General features: G+C 41.1%; 1 protein-coding gene across 1 annotated transcript; it reads right to left on the reverse strand.

Annotated features, from left to right (window-relative positions):
• Positions 1-1,597: 1,597 nt before the first annotated feature.
• Positions 1,598-23,248, reverse strand: impg2a (interphotoreceptor matrix proteoglycan 2a). Its single transcript, XM_070838407.1, has 21 exons — positions 23,170-23,248; positions 22,843-23,073; positions 20,871-21,037; positions 18,895-19,050; positions 17,821-17,879; positions 17,695-17,715; positions 14,866-15,074; positions 13,236-13,279; positions 11,597-11,792; positions 11,309-11,364; positions 11,189-11,263; positions 10,867-11,074; positions 10,397-10,773; positions 9,691-9,978; positions 9,363-9,582; positions 7,727-7,937; positions 6,239-6,427; positions 4,008-4,209; positions 3,096-3,175; positions 2,536-2,599; positions 1,598-1,874 (listed from the first exon to the last, which is right to left on the reverse strand). Exons 1-20 carry the CDS (start codon positions 23,246-23,248, stop codon positions 2,557-2,559), a joined length of 3,111 nt encoding a protein of 1,036 aa, XP_070694508.1. The 3' UTR covers positions 1,598-1,874; positions 2,536-2,556.
• Between the last annotated feature and the right edge of the window lie 1,003 nt (positions 23,249-24,251).

Genomic DNA, 24,251 nt, shown 5'->3' on the forward strand with positions numbered 1-24,251 from the left:
ATTTGAGACACACATGATTTATATCCTACAACAGTTAACACTATCTTTACATGACAGAACACTGTATGGATGATTGGCCATTTCTCCAGGTGGCAGATGGTATGCATTGACACAAACTGTATGCAGACACAACTAAAGCGTGCATATAAAACTAAAATTCAGATTGCTAGAATTCTAAATATGCAGATTGCAAAAGGCATGACACTGTCACAAGAGTCTGCTTCAGCGGTGTATCTCGCTTGTGTAGACCTCTAAAATAAGAGCAAAAGATGAGAAGCGTGCAATGTAAACAAGAAGCTAGGACATGATCTACGCGTCTGATTCTGACCACCTAAGAGAACCGACGGCCGCAGCGGCCGACGGCAAGCGGAAACCTACAGATTGTAATCAGCTGCAGCTGTGAGGGCCCACTCAAGGGACAAGAGGGATCAAGCCCAGCGAGTCCAGAGAGGAACATATGACAATACCAAAGAAAACAGTGGAATTAGTCTGTCAAAGGGTTTCAGATTGAGGAGCATGATTATGGCCAAACAAGTAGTCACAGGGCAGATCACTTTATAAGAATTGCTGGCAACCTTGAAGTTTTTTCAGCAGGACACGCAGCTTGCGGTTGTCCTTCCAAAGAGCGCATGTTGTTTATCAGCTTGCAAATTCCTGCTTTTTCAGTTGCATTACATGTGACATCTGAAACCAGATTGATTGATCTGGGGCACTTGCCCCTGAAGCGTTTTTCCACTGAAACGTGTTTTCACTTATTTCTGGATCCCAGAGCTTTGGAGGGTTCATGCTTTCTGCCTTTCTCCCATCACCACCGTTTTCACTTTCTCATGTCTACAGTACCACGTTACACATTTTTATAAACATGCACTAAAGCGTCTGATTGATGGAGCCATTAAAAAGGCAGAAAAATCACCTGCCAGTAGTGAAATAGCTGGAATAACGTCCCACTCAACGTTCACATTGTGAAAGGCTGCTTTTGCATTGATGAACAGGATAATACACACACTACAGCTAAATTTGGCCCCTTAAAGGAATAGTTAGACATTTTGGGAAATATACTTATTGGCTTTACAGTGGAGATTTATTGATACCGATTTCGTATCTCTACTGGATTGTTTCCAGTCTTTGCGCCAAGCTAAGCTGACAGACATGAGAGTTCAGTTATTCTCATCTAACTCTCCACCAGAAAAGGAATACATATACTTCCCAAAATGTTGCACTATTCCTTTAACGCACAGTAATATATACAGAGTTGACCCATTGAAGTGTTGCTTTTAAAAATGAGTCATCATAGACCACTACAATTTAAAGAGCATTTCAAATTAAGATAGCACCATTGACTAAAAAAGAGCAGCTCTCTCAGTGTTTTTTCTGAGGAGAACTAAAGAGTCAATTTGAGCTTTGTAGAGGAAAAAAAGTAGAGAAAACTGTTTAGAATAATATGTCAACTAGGAAACATCAACAGTAACACTATATACATTTTCACAGTAAGTTCTTCCCTTCAAGAATGGACAGATATGACATGACTCATGACCAAAACTAATTATTCCACAAAGCAAGAGTGCTACTTTAGATAGTATTGTCATGAGTCTGACAAGAGTTCAAGTAATAGGATGAAGTCCGAGTTTCCCCAAAAGGAGACAGTAGATGAGCAGCAAATGCGTCCCAGCTTGCCCAGTCAAGAGAAGGCACCAAGGAAGGAGGAAAGACAGTCCACTCCTCTGCCCACACAGGCAGGGACATACACAGAGGAGGAGAGAGGTCGTTGGTCAGGAAAACACAGAGCAGCTAAACAGTCCCGAGTCCGAGTGCCATGGTGAGCAAGTGGAGAGTCTTGACAGGGAGCCTCACTTTTCTAACACAGAGGCATGTTTCTGTGCAGCAGAAGAAGTGTGTCAGTATGCAGGGTCCACATTTTCTACAACATGTATTAGACATACATAGCTAACATACACACTGTTTCATCATCAAATGTTTCTGTTTCTGGCCACTATAATCTCTTACTTATCGGTGTTTAAAATGGTCTTGATTCAGCAAAGTGAATTTGCCCTTAAGCTCTTGGAAACACCTCATTCTATCCTGATTTATGAGGCTGAAATATGCTGTAAGCCTCCAACCTTTTAAAGAATAGTTTTAGTTAAAAAGACCTTTTTGGAAATACATAACTATATAAATATGTAAAGAAGCCGGTTAGCAGCTGGTTAACGTAGTAAACAAATGATCCATATATTTTAGTTAGGTGTTTAAAAACGGTTTTTGAACCAATTTTGTCCTCTGGTCCAAATGCATATAAACAATAATTTGTCCCCATTCCTGAAACTGTTGATTTAATTGTTCTATAGGTAGTGATTGTAAAATGTAGGGACCTGGGGGGGAAACATTTACTAGCATTAAATAACACTTATGATCACACTTCTAATCTTCCACAATTTCCTCACTGAGATCTTTGAGCGTACATATATCCACATTATGTCTTCCAAACAAATGTAGCTGGTATTTTAAGAAAAAGAAAAAGTAAGAAAAAAGAAAAAGTACCTTGCTGTTCACAGGAGAGTTTCATGTCTGGATGGAGGAGCTCTCTCTGCGGGTATCCAGGACACTGCAGGACATAAAAACACATTAGATTTTGCCTCTTTAGGTAAATTAGTTACTTTATCTACTGCTCAATTGAGTACCCACAACTTAACTCAGGTTTATCTGGGATGAAGGATAGCCGTGGCACACAGAGTGGTGATCTACAGCCAGACGCAACTTAAAAACAGTCACCACTGTTACACGCAGACACACTGCTACTGCCAGACTGCTGGCAGAAGAAGGAATGTCTGTGTCTCCTAATGGTCTCTGTCTCACTGTATCAGCGCCAGGCCTGGCTGGTGAAGATTTAAGAATGATAAATCTGCTTCCACACCGGTTTGGCATTGGCTTGAACTCTTCATCTCCAGCTCTCAACTAACAAACTAATCCTTTTCTTCAGTACAATCTTGCCAGACTTGTGTATCTCAAACTCACTTCCCCTTTTTGCTCATATCCTGGTTTGCTTGGAACATGTGTTAATCTCATCACCACATAAAAGGAGAAACAAGAGAGGCACTCACGCTTGATGCTGCCGTACAAAATCTGCAAACTGCCTGTCCTTAGCGTAGAGCTCAATAATGCGTATCCTGTCTTGGATTTCCTGTAGAAACACATGATATCAGTTGGGATGGAACATCACAGTCAGATAAACAGAGCAGCGCCTCAATAAAAACAAGATATCTGAAAAAAAACTACAATGACTTTCCTATTTCAGGGACGGAAAAGACACGTGGTGATATTAGAAACTTACAACCTGAGATTTCAGATCCTTGTCAGGCAAAATTTGGGATGTGGGAAATGAAAGTGATTGTCCAGGGTCATTACCTACAATCCAGATGGACTCGAACAAGGCACAACTTTCTCTTCAGTACAACTGTATGAACTTTTATGCAGGCATGTCCACATTTGGCCAGTTAAACTTTAGTACACACATTTTTTTCTCAATTTCAGTCGTCCATCCAGGCTTTTCTGACATTGAAGTATGTGATTAAACTGCTAATGTCATTTTCCTGGAACATCTAAGAGTGTTGCAGTGGTTTGTTAGGTCGTGTACACAGATTTACTATGAAAGCAGGTGATAAGTGGCTATGCTGAATATTGCTAATAGTTTAGCCTTTTGAACATTAGTGCCTCAAATCACAGTAGATCATCTGATCATTCCCACAAGTTTTTAAAGAAAACAGGCTGGTAATTCTTATAGAGTGTCCAAGATATAACAGGATTGGGATCACAATCACAATAGGGATGAAAACTGTTCCTGCATATATGAAGCGCATGCATATGGCCATGCTCATCTGGTGGGAGGGACTTAGGACAGAGACAGGAGGACTACATTTTTCATATAGCAACTGTCTTTATGCTTTTTCCAGAGGACTGACTGCCTCCCCAGCTTTAATGTGTCTAAGGCATCTCCACTAGGAGCCCAAACACACCTCCTTAGTCAGTTCACTGTTCTCATAGATATGTCGTATCTCCTCGCTGCTGAAGTCAGTGGAGGCCTCAGCGCTGGCACTGCTGTACGCAGGAGCTTCAGGATAGCGGCGGTAGTAGTGGCTGTAGCCTGTGGTGGCCTCACTCTCATACATGGGGTTGTACTTAGTCGCCCTCTCCAGAGACGGGAGACTCTCTGCTCGCCTGCAGAGCACACACACAGAAATCAGTTACCACGTAGAGGCAGGATCATACACAAAGCAACACATCATCTAGGAAGACTGCAAATGAAGCTGGCAGTGAATAAGATGTTAGTGCTGTTTAACCAGACTGTCAGAAAGTTTATTGTGTTAGGTGTTAAAGGCTTTTTGGAAATAAATCAGCGCCATATCTGATCCGATAATTGGCTGAGGTTAACACAGCGTTTCTCCAAAGGCTGCTGGGAACAATGCCAGACACACACACACACACAGACAGATAGTGAACAGACACTTTGTGTGTCTTTGTGTCTGCAAAAGAAAGAAAAAGTAAAGGAAGGATCAAAGCAGGACGGGAGGAAAGAGACTCACACAAAGGGATAAGGGTGGCTCCACAGCTGTGTGTCTAGAGAAGTTTAAGAATGGTGCAGAGGATGAATATGAGCCATCTAACAGAGGATGCAGTCATGGGATGTCTCAACTTATTCTGTCCCCTGGAGAAAATAACCAGGCTCCTTTACAATTAGGTGGAGGAGAGAAAAACTTCAAACACACTTAATCTAAGGATCTCTGCTCACTATCAAACAGCAAAGTAAGGTGGGTTTATTTTCAGGAACAGCTTCTGGGGCTGATAAAAAAGAATCATTTACTAGTTATACATATACAGGATATACAGAGTTAAGTTTATGAAGTCTTTTTCCTTTAAATGTTTCCCTTAGATTTTTTCGACAATCTAATTGGTACCAGTCATCATTTTAATTTCAGATATCCGAAATCAAAAACCATTCCAGATATCCATAATGTAACTTTGAATATCCAGAATACATGGTTGGCATTATGACTAGAAACGATCCAACTGCAGATATCCACATTTTTATTAGTGAGATTAGTGAGTGAGATTAAATTCTGTATATCCAGAAATATAATGATAAAAGGCAAAATGGTTCGCTTCACTTTTTACGAGTAACAAGTGGATTGTAAATATCTGAAATGGGGATTATATTGTAAATATCCAAAATGTTCATTCTGGATATCAAAAATGACACTGTGGATGTCACTAAAAGCTCAATACACATGATACATGTGTCCAAAGTGACATTATTCCTAGGAAAAATTATGTTGTGCATATCTGAAATCTTATCTTTTTGACTGGGAAGAACAGATTACAGATATCCATCCATCCATCCATCTATCTATCTGTCTATCTATTTTGGATACCTATAATTTCCATTCCAACCAGTGAAAATACAATTTTGACTACTACTTTTATGGAAATCTAAAACAATATTAGGGTTAAATGCTTCATATAAAATATAAAAAAACAAGAAAGAGCAGACAACTCAGATATAATCTGGATCATTTCAATCCAGCTAATCCTGAACCTTTAACTTTCTATAGGACTAGCAATAATGTACTTGTAGATTGTACTTTTTGTGACAGTATCAGTTATTTATTATAAAATAAAAGAAAGTTCTATGGTATTCATTTTCTGTATGTATTTGTTCATGTACTACAAAGGGTTTACCAAACGATACGTCACACTCCAGTCACACAAACAGTATAATCCATCTCTGCTTGTTCCACAAATTAATTGCACTTTTATTGGACGTAACTTCATATGGATGCATCTTGGATACATCAAATAGAAATATTCTGTGTCTCTCTTTTGTACCCACATTTTTAAATTCAGCCTGACATATTTGTTATCTTTGTGTGGTATCTTTCCATTAGATGTTAAAATACAGCTGTTCTGTAGGCTTTTAAAAAAAAAGGTGGGCCACATAACATTTGTAGGTAAAGAAGTTTAAATGACACAAATGCACTCCTTTTTATTCACTGACAACCACACCTACGCAATCTAACTCTAAAAACTATGAAGGGATGCTGTGAGAATGAATAATGTCTAGTGCGTAAGACTTTCTGTTCTGTGTTGTTGAAAACGTGACATGGCATGGATTAGAAGTTTGATTATGTGTGTGTCTCTCATTATCATGGATGGCTGTTTGGCTCTATGGTCGATGAGCGGTTTCACCCACCGTATGGGGTCCTCTGATTCATCCTTGTCATACTGATCCCGTAACGTCCTGGCGAGGAAGAAGATGACTCCGGAGGCCACCAATAGGAATCCAGCGACGGAGGCGATCGCTATGCCGACCACCAGCGGCTCAGACACGTACTCCTCACAGTGCTCTCCTCTGTACCACCAGTTCTCCCCGACACGACACCTGAGATGAGGATGGATTTGTCAGCAAGGAGATAATTTCCTCTCAGAACTTTTTTTAGACTCTTAAAGCATTCAGGGAACAGTAGAAAAGCAACGTTACTGACCGCACTCTTCTTCTGCTTTTTATTTCAAGTTGAATGATTAAAGAATGGGGAAATGAATGACTGAATCCTCAATCGTATTGTCTTGACATAGTTAATAACATGTCTACAATTATAATGTTCTGTATGTGCCATTAAATCATGTTCATGATCATCATCTTGTTTTGGAATAAAAGCTCTTTGAATATTTGTTTCCAGTCTCCATGGAGCAATGCAATACATTCGGTTGGACAGCGTGAAATAAACAACAATCCAACAGCATCTGGAGCTGCCTGCGTGTTTTATGATGTGGTGGAGGGTGTGAAACAAAGGTTAGCGCTCATCTTGGCTCGCAGTCTCTCGTCTGCCTGTTCATAATCATTCAGCTTAAAGTGCACCACATACAACAGCGCCAGAGGACATGTTTCTGTCACTGATTTGGATTATTGGCGTTTCATTTTACACATCTCACACACATTAACCCGTGCAGATGTCTGTTTGGATATGAATATCCATGTTTAGACACAAACACTTACAAAAACAGGCACACACAGCAAAAACTGTTTGCAAGCAAGCCTCACTAATGTTCTAGATAATTAAACAAATAAAATACAGCTGTAACACTATATAATCAACAATATTTGACAGAACAAAAATATAATATGCATACTGGAGCTGAAGAAATGGATCACAATGTTAATCTTAGCAATTATGCCTCCCCTGGTGGTACTATTCATTCATGTACAGTAGATTTACTGCCAGAGGGAACAATCAAATTAAAAGTAAACTGGTTAAGTGATGACACAAAATGTTGACATGCTGATGTTTCTTTATACAGATCTTGATTTAGGCTAAAATATGTTAAGTAAATATTAACTTTGAAGACGATTTATTGGTGTTTGACAACAACTAAGGTGTAATACAAAACCTTTATTTCATTTCAGTAGGTCAAAACACATTTTTACTTATGAGGAGCCAAAAAGAAAATGCATTTTAACAAATGTTTGGAGTGCACTGGACTTCTCTCATCTGCACATGATCAACATCCAGCCAAGCAAACCCACATTAGAACTAGAAGCTAAGAATCTGAGATCCTGCACGTACTGCAGTGATATATTTGAAAAGCTATCTGGTTTTGTGTGATGAAGCGCTGGCCTGCAAACCTGCAAACTCAGACACTCTTTCCCGCACACACGCTCTTCCCCGTAATCCCCACCCACCTGCAGATGGCTCCCTGGCCGGGGATGATGTCACACTTGCCGTCATTGAGGCAAAAGTCGGTCTGCAGCTCGCAGATGCTCTGACAGGGCAGGCCATCGACGCTGAAGTAGCCAGCATTGCAGACGCACTCTGCCTCCCCTGACCACTTGTTCACCTTACATGCCGCATACTCGTTACACGCTTGGAATTTACAGGGGTCGGCCTGGTCACCTGGAAATGACAGAACCAGGAGTGATGACTTAAAGGTATTAAGAGAAACTGTAACAAGCAGCAACTGTAACTGTAATAACTATAACAGGCATGTGTGTGATCAGCATCTAGTCAAGATTTAAGATTATCAGTATTTCACCTCAAAAATCCATGAATGCCATGTAAAAAAAAAAAGGTAGGTCTCAAAAGAATAGTTTAACATTTTAAGAAACACATTTATAATGATAAAAGAATATTTACCTAAATGTGAAACTATTCTTTTAAAGTGTGACAGAAATAAAAACAAAATGAAACAAGCTCAACTCCACAATGTATAAGCCTACTGTTACACAGAGGAGTATAAATATTTTAGATTATTATATTAAAGCGGCCTGTAATGACATACAGACACATATAAGGGTCATTCTCCTTCCTTTTCTAATGCAGCCTGAATGCATGTTGGGATCCAACGTTTTGCGTTGGCTCTGACTCAGATTACGACAGCTCAGTCATGAATCATTGATATCATGAATGGCCAATTACAAGCTGACTGATGTTTTCATCCACAGAAGACTAGAGATCAAATGCTAAGAAAGTGTCGTGCTGGGTCCAATTTAGCCACATCATACAACATGAGGGAAATATGCTGGAATACACAGGCTGTGTAAAACCAGAGCTGCACCCAATAATCAGTCGGTCAAAGTGCAGTTAATGATATGTGTTAACTTGGCTGCCACCCGCGAAACCCTGATTATCTCATCCCAGCTGATGTGGCCGTGACATTCGCCTCATGAGAAGAAGAAGTGTCACAACAGGGCTTCAGCACCTGCTTTCCCAGGCCTTTTCACACACTGACACGTTTTTCAAAGCTGACTCGGTGCTGTGTTTTTACAGAACAATCCTCTGAGATTACACCCATTTAAAGAATAGTTTAACATTACTGGGGAAATATGCTTTCTTGCCAAGAGTTACATGAGAAGCTCTGTACTTTCAATATGAAGCTGGAGCCAGCAGCCAGTTAGCTTAGCTTAGCATAAAAACTGGAAACAGCTATCTTGACTCCAAAGATAACAAAATCCACCACCGAACACCTGTAAAGCTCACTCTTTAACAAGTTATAAATGCTGTAAATATTTGTAAAAACTACAAATTGTGGTTATACTGGAGTTAAAGACGGGACTATTTCCTCCTCTTGGGTTTTACAGGTGCCGTACGGCCAATTCTGTTACCTTAGGACAGAGCCATGCTAGCAGTTTACCTGTGTTTCCTCTACGTTAAGCTAAAACCATCATTGGCTCAAGCTTCATATTTACCAAAAAGACCTCATGTCTGTTTGGTATTGATCCTCTAATCCTCTATATTTTACAAAACGTCTAACAATACCTTAAAGAAACACCAGTTGATACTATCACAGCTGCTCATAAAAACCAAAAAGTGAGAACCCACCTGACTCGACGTCCAGCGAGTACTTATCGATGGCCAGGTTCATGGTCTGGTAGGCTGTGTTACAGAAGTCCTCCAGGATCAGATAGACAGTGGTGGTGAGGCCTTGTTGCACAGGCTTGCCAAATTTCATCCGGCTGTTGACCACAATGCTCCCATTCCTGAAGTTCAGGATCTCCAGGTTCTCAAAGTTACTCAGGTTGGACTGCAGGTAGGGCACAAGCTGGGGGGAGATTGAAAAATTGACAGTTTGGTGCCACAAACCAGAGGCTTTGACACAAGAGTGGGGATACCGATAACCACAAGCACAGTAAATGTGTGAGAAGTTTACCAGCTCTAGGAAGCGTTGCTCCAGAGCTTTGTACTCTGGGGAGCTCTTGTTAAAGAGATCGTCTGAGAAGATCATGTTGGTCACCCTCAGGCTGAAGAACACCATCAGTGCTCGTCCAGGGTTCACAGGCATGGCGATACTGACTTGGTCTGTGCCATGAGCCACGCCAAAGGGAAAGCCAGAGCTGCCCTCCTCCGTGTGGTTAATCAAATCATAACCATAATGAATCACATCATAGTCCTGGTTGTCACTGGTGACGTCATCCATGCCTTTGCTAGTGGTCAGGATCTGGAGGATGAAAAAAATGTATTAATTTTGAGTTCAGTCTTTTTACTTTTAACTGGGATACAACAATTTTTACTTTCTCTTATTAGACAAATTCAAGTTAAAGTCAAACTGAAATTAAAATTAGTTTTGCATTTACCAGAATAATAATTGATAATAACTAAAAAGAATTTTAAAGGTTTTATCAATTTGTCTGTAGAGACAGGGCCTCTTGTTGCTGCTACGGTCATTTGTCATCGCCACATCTGAACCACTGGAAGATATTATTGATATTTTCTTAAACAAAACGTGAGAATTCAAATTTTAGCTTGACTTTAAACATTTAAAGGCAGCAAGACATGCTTCCTCTATTAAAAAAAAACTAATAGCGTGTATTAGGGATAGTTGATGCATTTGCGTCACATCAATTCTTTAACTTTACCTCCACCAGCGAAGGGCTGATGATGTCAGGTTGCCCCTCAGTGGCAAAGCTTATGTCAGAGATACGAGTGAAAGGCGACTCCTTCTCTGGAGACAGGACTGTCGGTTGAGCAGGACTCAGAGAACCTGTCACTGATGCCTCTGATTCATCTTTGTTAACCAGTAAAATCTCATCCTCTGTAAGATCCTCTGTCAAGATCTGTGGAGCTTCCGGAGTCTCTTCATCTACAGGAGGAGCTTCAGGTGCGGTCTCCTCCTTTGCTGCTGCTTCCTCCGTGCCGCCTACAGGCTCCTCAGGATGGGTCAACACCACATTAATACCTGGCTCTTCCACTTCTGGCTTTTCAAGGTTAACTTCCTCATCTGCAGGTGGAGCATCTGTGAGGTTGAACTCTTCTTCTGTGCCCTCTGCTGAGTCTTCACCAACAGGAAGCAGACCTGTTTCTGCTGCCTCCGACTCTGATGTTTCACTTGGCACATCTACAGCCTCAGGAGGTGAGACAAGGGTAGGCAGGCCTTCTTCTTCTGTAGTCTCACCCGCGATTGTGGAGATCTCAAGCTCCTTTGGAATCTCTCCCTCACTCACAACAACCTCTCCCGGATGCTCCTCTTCCAGAATTGCATTAGAAGGTTCTTCTCCTGCTTCTGCAACTTCCTCTGTTACCGCTTCAGAGATGACATCTGCATTTATGGTGACATCTTCAGCCTTCAGCCCGCCTTCTGCACCAGTCTTCTCAAGAGACACTTCTTCTTCTGCTGCTGCTGCTGTTGGTGTAGGAGGCAGGAGCAGAGTCTCCAGGCTGTCTGTGCCTGAACCAGAGGCCTCGACCTCCACTGATGGTTCAGGCAATGTGACGCCCTCTGGCAGCTCTGGGGAGGGGAGCTCAGCTGGGAGCTCCTCTGGTAGGGGGGCTTCTACAGCGGGAGTCTGCACACTGTCCTTCACCAACAGACCCTCCTCCTCAATGCCTGGAGAAAAAAGATTTATCAAAACATTTGATCAGATTGCCAAAAAAGAGAGCAGAGAGAGATATAGAGAATAAAACCATCCGTTACTAAAAAGTAACATCAGTGCCAACATAAAGCTTTTATGAATTGTTCTGGTGTGGATGCTTTAATGCAGCCATTTCTGAAGAAGAGCCACTATAAGGGGATGGACTGTTTGTGTGAATGTGTGCTTGTGTTTAGGATAAACACTTACTGCCGGCTTCAGGTGCAATCGTAGTCAGGACAGTAGCAGGAAACATAACTGCGCTCTCATCCAGAACAATGACATCATTGTCTCCCGTTGACACTGTGTTGGTTTCGGAGATCTCGGGCAGGACGTCATCTTTGTTCACATCATCAGCGTCCTCTTCTAGGATCGTGACCTCAGGATGCTCATCAGCAGCATTAATCTGCAGCAAGATAAAGAATTTATCTATTAACCTTCTGGCACTGTTTCACTGGAGTGTACCATGCGAGAGGAGCTTTGATTGGCCAGCTGTGTGTTTACAGGTCAGGCCAATCAGAGGGGGTCATGTGGGTTGGACACAATTTTCAGCAGGTAAAGTGCGAATCACAAAACCAAAAGTATAAATTATGAAGCAACAAACAAATGAACAGTGAGATGGAAGATGACAGCAGTCACATAAGGTAATGCAGTACTAAACATGACATTTTACATCACTGCTGCAAGATGTAATGAAACGTACTTATTAATTGGCATTTTTTAAAACTACTGTGCCCCCACAGTGTACTATGAGTGCTTATCAGATTAATTACTGCGCTGTCTTTCCTATGAGGACTTAATGTTTATCTTTCACTGGCGACACTTTGTTTCTTTCTGGCATGAAGCACAGTTTGGCAGGAAAATTTATTTGACAGCTAGTCTAAACTTTTGTGGATCCAGTCTCCTTGTTACTAAACAAATTCATTTTACAATGCGTTTCTCAAACACGTGTTTATCTTTACTCTTCTTTTGCAATCACCCTTTTAATTTGTTGTCAATCAATGTTTCACAATTTCTTCCACTTAAAACTTTAAAGGCAATCCGTCTTCAACTTTTATGTGAAGTGTGTTTACCTGACTGCATAGCTGTGCAGCTGTATAGTGGGACAAAATTCACTTTGAGTTTATTAATAAATCTAATTATCTAATGGTATATATATTATTTTGCTGGTATACTACAGGCTTTGCACTTCTACTATCAACTCAAAGACAGCTTGAAAAAAAAAAAAAAAACAGCAGTTGAATCTAAAATGCCCCGAATCCAAAGCAGGACAGCAAAGTGCTTCGGTGGCACAGTAGCTCTGTGCTCTTCCATGTGAATCAGTTACTGATGAGAAGTTTGCCAAACCCTCCCAATTCATATAATGATTCAAATTAATCACTTAGCGAGCTGAGCTATAAAGTGAACCAGCAGACACTTTTAGTGCAACCCAAACTCTGATTATCACCAAAGAGCACAGTCGACCGCAAGACAGCACAAATGAAGACAGACTTTTAGCTGGTATTACTGGTCTGAATGAACTCATATGTGCTGTCTCTCTTCTTTACTCACCGCTGTAGTGTGCTGTGCTGTAGCATTTACCCCAGAATAGCAGTGGATTATTATAGCAAGAGCCAAACTAATCCTCAAAGCCTCACTTCATCCTCGCTGGTGAGCTCATCCCCTACCTGCACTGGTGTGGTCTGGATAACATCACAAGCCAGTCTCAGGTTATCGCAACATCAGTTACACTACAACTGTCAGCTTCCTTAAACAAAAGTGATTTATCAACTTAGTGGAGCTCAAAGCAGCTGCATAGCCCAGAGAGAGATTGTTGTCATGATAGTTGTGGAGGTAACTTTTTACTCACCGCGGCTCCATCTGCAGCGTTGACAGACTCAGGGATCTCAGACACTGTGGAACCAGTGGGGAAACAAATATTAATACAAACTGACACACAAAAGACCAATGTGCCAAATAGTTAAAATAATCATGCCTGCAAGAGTCTACAGAATCCTTTTAACTGGTACCATTTCAGCACTGACAGCTTTCATTTTGACAGCATTAGCTTCAGGGGTAAATATCTACAAATCAGTGCTAAAATCTGGAGTGAATATCAGCCGCTGTGGGCCAAAGCTATTACTGCATCAGCAACAAAGCAGAAAAACAAAGCCAAGATGTGCCTTTAAGTTCCCCATCCACACATGTCTGCCATATGAGAGTGTTTAGCCCCCATTTCACATGTCCAAGCCCATAATTAATGTGAGCATCAGATGGCATCCATCTCCTGGGGAGCTTGCTAACACAGTAAAGCATTCTCTCAAAAACATGAGCAGGGAGAAATCTAACAGAAGGAGGAGATGCTATTGACTTTATCACATCGTTCATTTTCTTCACATTTCTGGAGAAGGGCCCTGGCAAGAGGTAGGACTTAGGACGTTGTGTGTGTTTGTGTGTGTGTTACTTTTCTGTCCACAATGGCTGTGAATTAAAAGGGGAACTCCAACGACTTTACACATCAGATCAGGGTCTTGGGAAGTAATGGTAAATGATAAATGGTCTGTATTTGTATAGCGTCGTTTTGATGACTCGAAGCGCTTTTACATCACATCCTCACACATCATTCATACAGGAGGAATCTAGGTTTGCTAGCTATGCTTCAGGAGCAAGTTGAGGTTCAATGTCTTGCCCAAAGACGCAAGGACTTGGAGGAGCTGCATGATCGATGGATGACCCACTATGTTTATCTCTCACAGCCGCATTTGAAAAAAAAACTTGCTTGAAGCCTTTTGTGGCTCCAACAGGGTCTTTATAAAATGAAATGTGTGTGTGTGTGGGCAGCTCAGTGCTACATTAGCTGCTACATTGGCTACTACATTAACACATCTTAATGTGGTCAAGTTGCATTGTGGGTAATGTAGGCACCAGTTTTGACAACAAAGAAGAAAGTGTGGAAGAAAAAAGAAGACATCTCCTGTTCTGATGCATTAATTCTGTTTTTCTTAAACTGGACTCTCCTTACAGTTCACTTCTAGACCCACTTGGTGAAAATAAAAAAACTTAGGTAAAGGCTCAGACTTCAAACATCTTTTTTGCAGATCACTTAATGACAAGGATTCAAGTGTAGCACAGAATAAATACACAGTTCTTACAACTTATGACTCTTGAACTGTTATTTGTTCATTAAAAATGTCCCACTTTTGAGCTGACACTACTTTTTTTCATCTTCGACAAAAAGAGCAGACAAATAAGAAACAGATGAGACCCTGGAATGTCTTCTCAAGTGCTGTGGCGTATGTTGTAATATCAACGCTGAGTCTACTGTGTCTTTATTTGATGTGACATTTGAAAGTTTGCCTGGCACTGCATGCACAACCTTCTGCCAACGCGCTCCCAGTGACTTCACTGCCATGCCAGTTAAATAAATAGCTATAATGGTGGCATGTGCGTGCTATGTTACAGTGCAGGGAATATCGGTCATGCGCTGGCCATCGTCTTACCACTCTCCAGCTCGACGTTATGCAGGGCCTCAGTAGCAAAGCTTTTGACCTCGCTGATGGTGTCGACCAACGTAGGGCGCACCATGACCTCAGGGTAGGAGTTCTCCACCCGGTTCGACTGCAAGGTCAGGTAGTTCAGCTGCTCGTTGCTCACTCCTGCTCCATCCACCACCACTGTGACAGCGTAGTCCACCACTACGCCATCCACGCTGAAGACACAAATATGTAGTGGTTACACCCAATCCACAAATTGAACAATAACTCAATATTATGGTACATTCACTCCACTGCAACTTTCTTAGGTCCAATTATACAATATAAAGTAATGTAATAAAACAAATCTTCCACAAATTCTACATTTAGGATGTTAATGATGCTCAGTTTTTGTTGACACTGTCAGAGAGGTGTTAATTCGACTATGTGTTCATGACTAAGGTCATGGAGTTGGAGTTGTACTGGACTGGATTGTGTTGAATGTGTGTAAATGGAGTGGACAAAGCATATAGAGAAACACTTCTCTATATAATGCAGACCAGTTCAACACCACAGCAAACTACAACCTCAATGATAAACATAATAGTTAAATGAATACCTCTCTGAGAATGTCAATCAAAACTGAACATTATTATTTTTGTAAAGGTCGAATTCATGGCTGAGCTGTTGTACTGTATTTGATCATACATTATATTGTGTTCTCTACATGCAATTTTGCATGTTTTGCATATATATATAAAGATATGTATATATAAATATTTGTATTTACTATAGGACCATTGTGTAACACATGCATATTTACAAGAACACTGCAGAGCATGTGAATATATGAACATCATAAGCTATAAAATGGACTTTGCAATGAGATTGTTTTATTTGCCTCTTTCAATCTCAGTTCTTATTGGTGTTGTGACATTGATTTCTCTTCAAAAGCCCTTAAAGCATCAGTCCAGAGCACTTTTGTTTTTCTACCTGCAACTTCACCTTGCGAGCATTGTGCAAAAGAGCAATAAAAAAGATAAGTGTCTTGTTAAAAAGCACCTTAGTAGTTGATGGGTGAGTGGAGAAGCTTTCTTTTTCCTTTTTTCTAACACAAACTTGGTGAGAAATGCTCTGGTATCTAAACGACACCTAAACACCTAAAGTTTTACTTTCACCTTATACACACATTTACAAAAAGAAAAGTATTTTTAAAAAAAAGTCTCCTGGATGAGGGAGAAGTTCTCTACGAGGATGAAAATGGCTCAAGCATTAGTGAAATTTAACGTCCAACCTGTTAAAAAAGTTGTAGAGCAGTCACAAATGACTGATGACTTGAGTGATTTACTCCCGCTTGGAACGCAGGAGTTTGACTGTATAGGCCAAAAAACTGCAGAGTCAGCAGAATGATCAATATCATCATAATAAACATGGAAACCGCACAAGAGATTCCAGACCCTGGAAAAAGCCATCTATCAGCCTTCATTTGACGACTGGGAGCCCTCCACTCTGACCTAGTTTGTTGGGTTTCTGGCGACAGCTGAGCGTGTGTCGGCCCGCGGTCGGCAACATTTAGATGGAGATCCAATTTTTCCCCCATAAGTTTCACACATACACAGAGGCAGACACACGGAGCTCTACCACTGCTGTGCCCTGTGATCTGCATTTAGCAGCAGCATGCAACATTGAAGTAGAAGTATAGTAAGAGTACATTTCTCACCGCTTTTAATTTGTAAATATTTGCATAATAATGGGTTGATAGGGTTTAAAGTAACCTTAACAACAACAAGAGCAGGACATGCATCTAAGACATCTTTGAATTTTACTTGCAGGATTTAGCAGTGGCTTATAACTAAATACACTTTCTGCTGCTACTTTTATTTCACTATATTTCAGGGACAAATATTGTACTTTTTACCTCACAGCATTTATCTAATGGCTGTAATTAACAGCTTCTTTGCAGATTAAGAATTTATATACAAAGTATATGATAAACTTAAATATGCTGAATTGTTACGATTAAACTGCCCAATAGTATATAAGGTTCTCAAGTTTTTTTGCAGAACGACACAGTGAAGTTGACCTTTGACCTTTTGCATGTAAAATGCCATCACTTTATCTTATTAGACATTTGTGTGGCATTTTGTCATAATTAGTGTTAAAATTCTTGAGTTATGGCCAAAAATGTCTTTTGTGAGGTCACAGTGACTTTGATCTTTAACCAGCAAAATCTAATCAGTGCATCTGTGAGTTCAAGTGGACTTTTGTTCCAAATTTTAAGAAATTCCCTGAAGGCGCTCCTGAGATAGAACATTCTCGAGAATGGGATGGACAGACAAACAATACGAACAGACAGTCGACCCAAAAACATAAAGCCTCTGGCCACCCGCGTGAAAGCATAAAAACACATTAATACCATTAACTTCTCTCCCTCTATTACTTATATCTTTTTAAATTCCTCTCTTTTTCTTTTTCATCTTCACTCCCCTGACACCCACAGCACCTTTCCATCTAACCGTCCTCCTCTCCATCCCTCTGCCAGAGGTTGATTGGCGACGTCGTAAAGCCCTGATAATCGTCTCTATAGAGGAGCACCTGCTCGCTGTGGTGAACCAATCCTGATCCCACTTAACAGGTGAGTGGCCACACTAAGACCATTAACACAGCCAACTACTGACACACCTTAACACGTGCCCACGCTCACAAGTAAACACAGCGCGAGATGAAGGTGACGCCACACACACTTACGCAGACCTAGCTAAGGAATGGTTGACAGGGATCTGTGAGCTTAAATACAAGACAGGATGAGGATAACTACTGAAGGTCACACCGTTAGAGCCAGTACTGATGACTCACCCTTGGGTGTCCCTCTGGGGCCTATATAAAAAAAACAAGGAGAGTGAAATGGTGTTAGTGCTACAGGTTGAGGTAGTTTTGGCCGTATTGTGAGGACAGGATTAAACCACAAGCAGAGAGACTGACCTGAAGTCCAACACAGACACACTCTTAAATCCAGGAAGCCCCTCCAGAGCATCCTCCATCTGCAAAAACAAAAATGATCATAAACAAGCCTCAACTGGAGTGTGTTTCCTTTTTTGATAGGCTTACAATGAGCTTGCTTGGCAAAATAAATTTGATTTATTGTTCCAAAAGGGCTCAGTTCATTCAAAGCAATTAAAAGTCTTTTGTGCTGTGGCCCACATCATTATGCATGGGAGGCAGACTGTTGCATTGCGGTCAACTTTTTTTAGTGGTCTACAAAGCTTCGCTTCTAGGCGTAAAGAAAAAACAAAACATTTGCTGTTCTGCAGACTCACTGACCCAGTTTATTTAATCCATCAGAGAGAGGGGATTCTAGGTCTCCAGGGCCTTTTGTCTCATTCCTCTACATTCAGTTCTTCACACCCCGTCCTCCCCTCTACTCCACTCCCTCCAGGCTTATAATCTCTGCAAGTCACAGGAGTTTGTGTGTATATATCCGTGCAGGTATGCAGGTTTTATGTGTATAGCAGATATCCATCACGAATAACAAAAAAAAAAAAAAAAAAAAACAGGCCACGATTTGAAGAAACGTCCTCCTTTGCAGAGACAAAACCAAATATGTGCTTACAATATTGTTATTTACCGAAGTGTGTGTGTGCCCTCAAACATTTGTATGTCAAGCTCCATGCCAGGGGAAACTACCTCAACAAATTTGCAAAATTTTCCGTGTACCTTTACAACCTCTGATGGTGCTTCCAAAGGTAAGTACCTGTGCATATGTGTGCATGTGCAAAAGTTTATCTATTCCCATGACGAGTCATAAACCTGAATTTTCAGCACATACTTATTTCACTAAAACCAAATGCGTGCCATAAAATCTGTGTTTTTGAACTCCTCTGTTTGGTTTTTGGGTTTAACTGCTGCTGCTGTTTAAGTGTGTGTTATTAAAACTAACAATGCATCCATCACAGACCATAAACCCGGAGATATAGTGAGTCCAGTCTGGAGCCAAGACACAGTAGCACTGAGGGGAGTCATAAAGAGAGACAGAAGGAGCTGGAGCCAGAGACAAACCTTTTCAGCAAGCTGTCTGCTGAGTGTTTGGTACTGGAGGCTGGCTGGATCCTCGAGGCTGTCGCTGTACATCTCTCCGGTTAGGAGGATACTGAGCTCCACCACCTGCTCCAGCACAGCCGAGGTGGGAGGCTGCACGGCAATGTCATTGTCCAACTGTGCCATAAGAGAGAGATGCAGTAATATAGTGGTTAACTGTGCACAAACATTATCAATCCTAATCTGTAAAGGTCCTGCATGAGCACTCACTGGACTGTCCTCCACCTCTGGGACAATGGCGGCTGCTTCTTCCCCTTCCACTCTTTTAGCAGTGTCATCTGGGTGGTTGAGTTCATGTGTAAAAAAAAAAAAAGCGACTTGGTTTATTTCAAGTGGATGAGCGATTAAACCTTTGGCAAGTGCCGTGATTCCTGATGGCTGTATGGATTAGACTGTCCTGACCTCGAGTACTTTCAAAACCAGCCAAGTTCACTCACCAAACCAAAAAAATCTGTATTTTACTGCATAAACCAGGAATTTTGTAGGAATTTTGTACATGAAAAAACACTTAAGATAATGGACTGATGCTCAAACAGCAAGGATGCTTGTACTGGATGTTTATATGACACAAGAGACACCGTGTGATCAAAGTCACGTGAAGTCCTACAGCTAACAGTGCGGCCTGCAGTGACACTGACCTAGCTCAGGAGCCTCGACGGTTTCCGCTGTGTCTTGTGTTGAATTGCTGTGAAACAGAAGAAGATTGTCTCAACAGTGCCGATACTCATTACTAGATAATCAAAAATAAAAAAGGATGAACAGGACACAGGTTTTTGAGGGTGATTCATACTCTGGGAAGGGATACCAGCAGGATTTAAAGGATAAGGATAGGGTTATTCTATTCTTTTATTTTTAATCAACAAATCCTCTAAACATGCCAAAACCAATCATTAATTTACTCTATAAACATGTACTGTACTGTGTCTCAGCCAAAGCCTAATGTAGTTGCTCCCATGTTATAGGACTTCATTGGTGTCCTAAAATTAGTTTAACACTTAAAGGAATAGTTAGACATTTTGGGAAATTTTTCATTTTCAGACGAGAAGATCGATACCACTCTTGCATTTATATGTAAATTATCAAGCCAACAACTGCTTAGCCTAGCTCAGCATAAACCACATTGTATCTCATTTGTTTGATGCATACAAGAACCAAACTGAGACTGTTTCACAGGGGTTAGGTCACAGACCGCTTCTTGGCCAGTGACTTCTCAGAGTCTTGTCATCGTTGTTGGGCTGAAAGGCAACCAGTGGTGCCACCCTTTGGAAGGAGCCAAGCTAGCTGTTTCCCCCTGCTTCCAGTCTTTATGCTAAGCTAACATAATCAGCTGCTAGCATCATATTTACCGACACATGAGACCATAACATGAAAGCATTTACTATATCAGACTGTGGCTACACAGCCAAAAGGTGTTTGCGGTATTAATTAATTGTTGGTTTTGCTTTGTTTTGATCGGATTTGCTGAAAATAATGAAAGGATAAAATAATGTGTTATCTTTTAAGCTCAGAGAGAGGGAAGGCAAACATAATGGACAAACTTATTCAAACCTAATACAAGTAAAAGTGCACACAAACACAAGCAAATGAGACATCTGAAGTCATGTGTGGTAACGGACGAGCAGGAATATGAACAGGTAAGGTTGAAGAGCATTGACAACCTTACCTGCACATATGTTGCCAGGGCCTGGTGGGCTCACTACAGATGGTGGGAAGAATGACACAAAACATGGACTTAATGATGAGATCATGTATTTATGGTTGAAATGGTGGGTTAGCGTTGGGGAAAAGAGGTGGAGAGAGTTTGTTTACCTTTTCAAACCTGGCAATGACATTCTCTGGAAACAGGAGAAAATTGGGGGAAAAAAATGGTGTAAGCTACAGTGGCAGCCACCTGCAGAGAAGTATAATATGTTGGTAGACATTAGTCATCCACTCACCTTTCTAACCAGAGCCTGATGCTCCTCTGATTGGCTAAAGTAGCTGCCAATATCTTGTGCCGTAACTGTGCCCTCCTGGCATTGGCTCATCCAGCTTTGGTACTCTTCTTGTTGCGGGAGGCGATCCCAGAAGATCTTGTACGCCTCCCATATGGTCTCCTGGCACACTGGTCAGACCAGAGAAAGAGATCATCCACTTAAAAAACCAGCTTGCAGAACTTTCTAACAATTATTTTGGTTGGGGTATCACTTCTAGACCAAACCGTGATCTTTTCCTAGACCCAACCAAGTGGTTTTGTTTTCTCAATGTAACCAAACTGTGAGTGAAAACTGATAATAATAAAAGAAAACTGAAATATGAAAGTTCATCAAGTCTACATACAAATAAACATAATTCTGGGTGAATAACCTGTACCTAAACCGTTCTCCCACCATACTAACTATTAATTCATTCTTCAAACAGCACGACCAGACCAGGTGTACAAAGCCGAATCGTCTGGTTATTTGCACTCGGGTGCAAATAGACTTTTCGGCAGCAAAGACCACTCTTAATTTAAACAATGGTAAATCTAGAAAGTGGAAGTTCCAAATGCACAAATATATGTCCATTACCATGTTAACTACATGTGTTGTAGCCACTTATTCATAATGTTTGATGTAATATATGTTTGTAGTATTTGTCTCATGTGAAACAGTGTGAATCTCTCAAATTTGAGAAGAATATTCTGATAATTAAGTGAAATCAAATCAAATGTCATTGCTCCTTTTAATGAGTCAGCCTACTGGGCACTGATCCAAACATATTCTCCAACCTTCCTCTCCAACCGACGCTGTCTGTGAGACCTGAGACGACCCCGGGCACTTCCAAATCCAGATCAAGCTTAAATAACCAACCAAACTTTCTACCATTCGTTAACACCTTATCTCCGCCCACTCGCAAACATTACAGCATGTTTCTAAAGCAATAAAAGATCAACATGTTAATTCTCTGTTAATTTTGTGCTGTTTCACAACTCATGCCTACCTTTGATTCACTGTAGGCCCCTACCTTTCTGTTTCTTGGGGTGTCAATTCACTAGAATGACACAAAAAAGGATGTTTCTCTGATGGAAGAAGTATTAAGATTCTAACTCTAAAGTAAAAATAGCAATACCACTAAGTAAAAATACTCCATTACAAGTAAAAGTCCTGCATTCATATTTGTAAAAAGTAAAACTGCGTAAGTATAAACAGCAAAATCTACTTAAAGTGTCAAAAGTAAAACTACTTAGTATGAAGTGTTTGATCATTATTTATTCTATTATTGGTTTATTATTATTGAAACTTTATCATTTTACCGTCGTATTTGGTCAAGGTGGAACTTGGATCTGGTTTGAATCTTGGTTCTCTCTCCGGTTTTTATAACTAAATATCAGGTGACAAAAAAAGAATTTGCCAGGATAATCTGTCCAAGTTCCAGTGAAATCTGATAGATTGACTCAAGTGATGTCACTGAAGGCTTCATCGGCTGGGACTGCAAGTTTGAAGACGAAGACAAAATGTGGGAGGTGCGTTTGCAAGACCTCTGTAGTAAATTAGTCTGATACAAGTACACTTCTGTGGGTAGATGCCTCAAAACCTGGCCACATACAAACAAAACCATCTGCATGGGTAGGTATAACTGAGGAAATGACCTTTAAGGAGGCTCCTCTCCCTGAAGTACACCACAGTCTGCAAATCTAATAAGACCTAATTGCAGCTGGTGTCCGTGTCTGTTTGACCCTGGTGGATCTCTTCCTGTCAACGCGGCAAAGGTTAACACTCATGCTTATTGGACAATTAAATTCTTTCGACACAGAGAGGAAGGGGCAATGGGAAAGTTTGTTTTGTTATTGCCGACATCACTTCCTGCTGTTTGTGCGTCCTCACCCTTTATCTAACCCAACAATTACAGCGTGAATATCTATAGACTCTCGTTTGTGTTCAGTCTTACCTCTGAGATGAAAGTAGCTCAGATGGTTTGCAACAACTTGCGGGCCGGTCTCTTGTGCACAGAGTTTGACTCCATTTGGGAAAAGGATGTTCCGTTTCCGTCGAGAGTTAACTGCATGGCCTTCATGAGATACCTTGACATCAGACACACGAACGATGTCTGGAAACACCACAGGCTCCTGGCTATAAGGCAGACTCAGGTAACCCATAGAGGAGCCTTCCAGTGTTGCATCTGGGGTATCACAAAGAAACAACATATTTAAGACATGATGTTTGACTGTTGGTTGGGTGAGTAGTGAGTTAATGAGTTAAATGCCATGATACATACCTGTCCTTATGTCCAAAAATATTATCACAAAACTAAATACAACAGAGTAGAAAACACATCTCCAGGATACGATGCTCATGTTAAATCCGTGGTTGTGTTTAAATCCGTGGACTTGGAAAAGGATCAAGTAGATATGTACTTCCTGTCAAGTCATCTATCAGCGGCGAGAGCAGCTTCCTACAAGTTTGCATAGTTCAGAAGTCTCAGGACGCAGAAAAAGAGAAGCCCGTGTAGAAATCATTTGATGACACTATGACATACTGGTTTCACGCTTTCCGCCCCAGCTGGAGAGAGGTGTGTCCATTGGTGTTAAGAGAACAGCTCCTCGACCAGGTAGATTGGCAGATGGCTCTTGGAGAGAGGGGGATTCTTTAATCTTCTCTAATCCCGTTTACCCTAAGTCTTTTAGAAGAGCTCGCCAAGAAGTTACTGGAGCAACAGTGACGGGAGGGCGCTTAGTGTGGAGGAAACGTGGACAGAGAGGAGGAAACGAAGGCCACAGAGTCAACAGCAAGCAGAGACATGCAGCAATTCATACAGATATTATGATTACTGCTTTTAGAAGGGAATTTAGATGGGATTCAATGTTTTCTGTAAGAGCCCAGCAAAAAAACAGGCTTGATCCGGGTCCACCAGTTGAAGGACAGACCTTTTAACTGTTAAGCACCTTTACACCTAATCAGGCAAACAGCATTAAACACATCCAGCCTTTGGAAACCATATTGGCTGTCACGCATTTGCTGCTGTAAATGGGGGAAAAAAAACAACATCTATCCAAATCATATGATAGAAGAAAGTGCTGATCTGACAGGTGCAGTCGGCATTTAAATATAATCATATAAACTGCATCACCTCAGATAACTTCCTATAATCTAGGAAGAAGCTCCTTACAAATAACTGATGCCGTTTTGTAGAAATCCCCGACCAACTCACCAGTTCCCACGTAAAAATACAGTGATTATCAGGCTGGTCTAGTAGCTGAGGTGAGGAGCTGAGGAGGCCTAACTGAAATCCTCTCAGTATGCATATATTGACATCAGTGAAAGTCTTGGGCTTAGTCTGGAGCTGACCTTTGACCCCAA

The sequence above is a fragment of the Pempheris klunzingeri genome, chromosome 10, assembly GCF_042242105.1.
Source record: "Pempheris klunzingeri isolate RE-2024b chromosome 10, fPemKlu1.hap1, whole genome shotgun sequence".
NCBI classification, from domain to species: Eukaryota; Metazoa; Chordata; class Actinopteri; order Acropomatiformes; family Pempheridae; genus Pempheris; species Pempheris klunzingeri.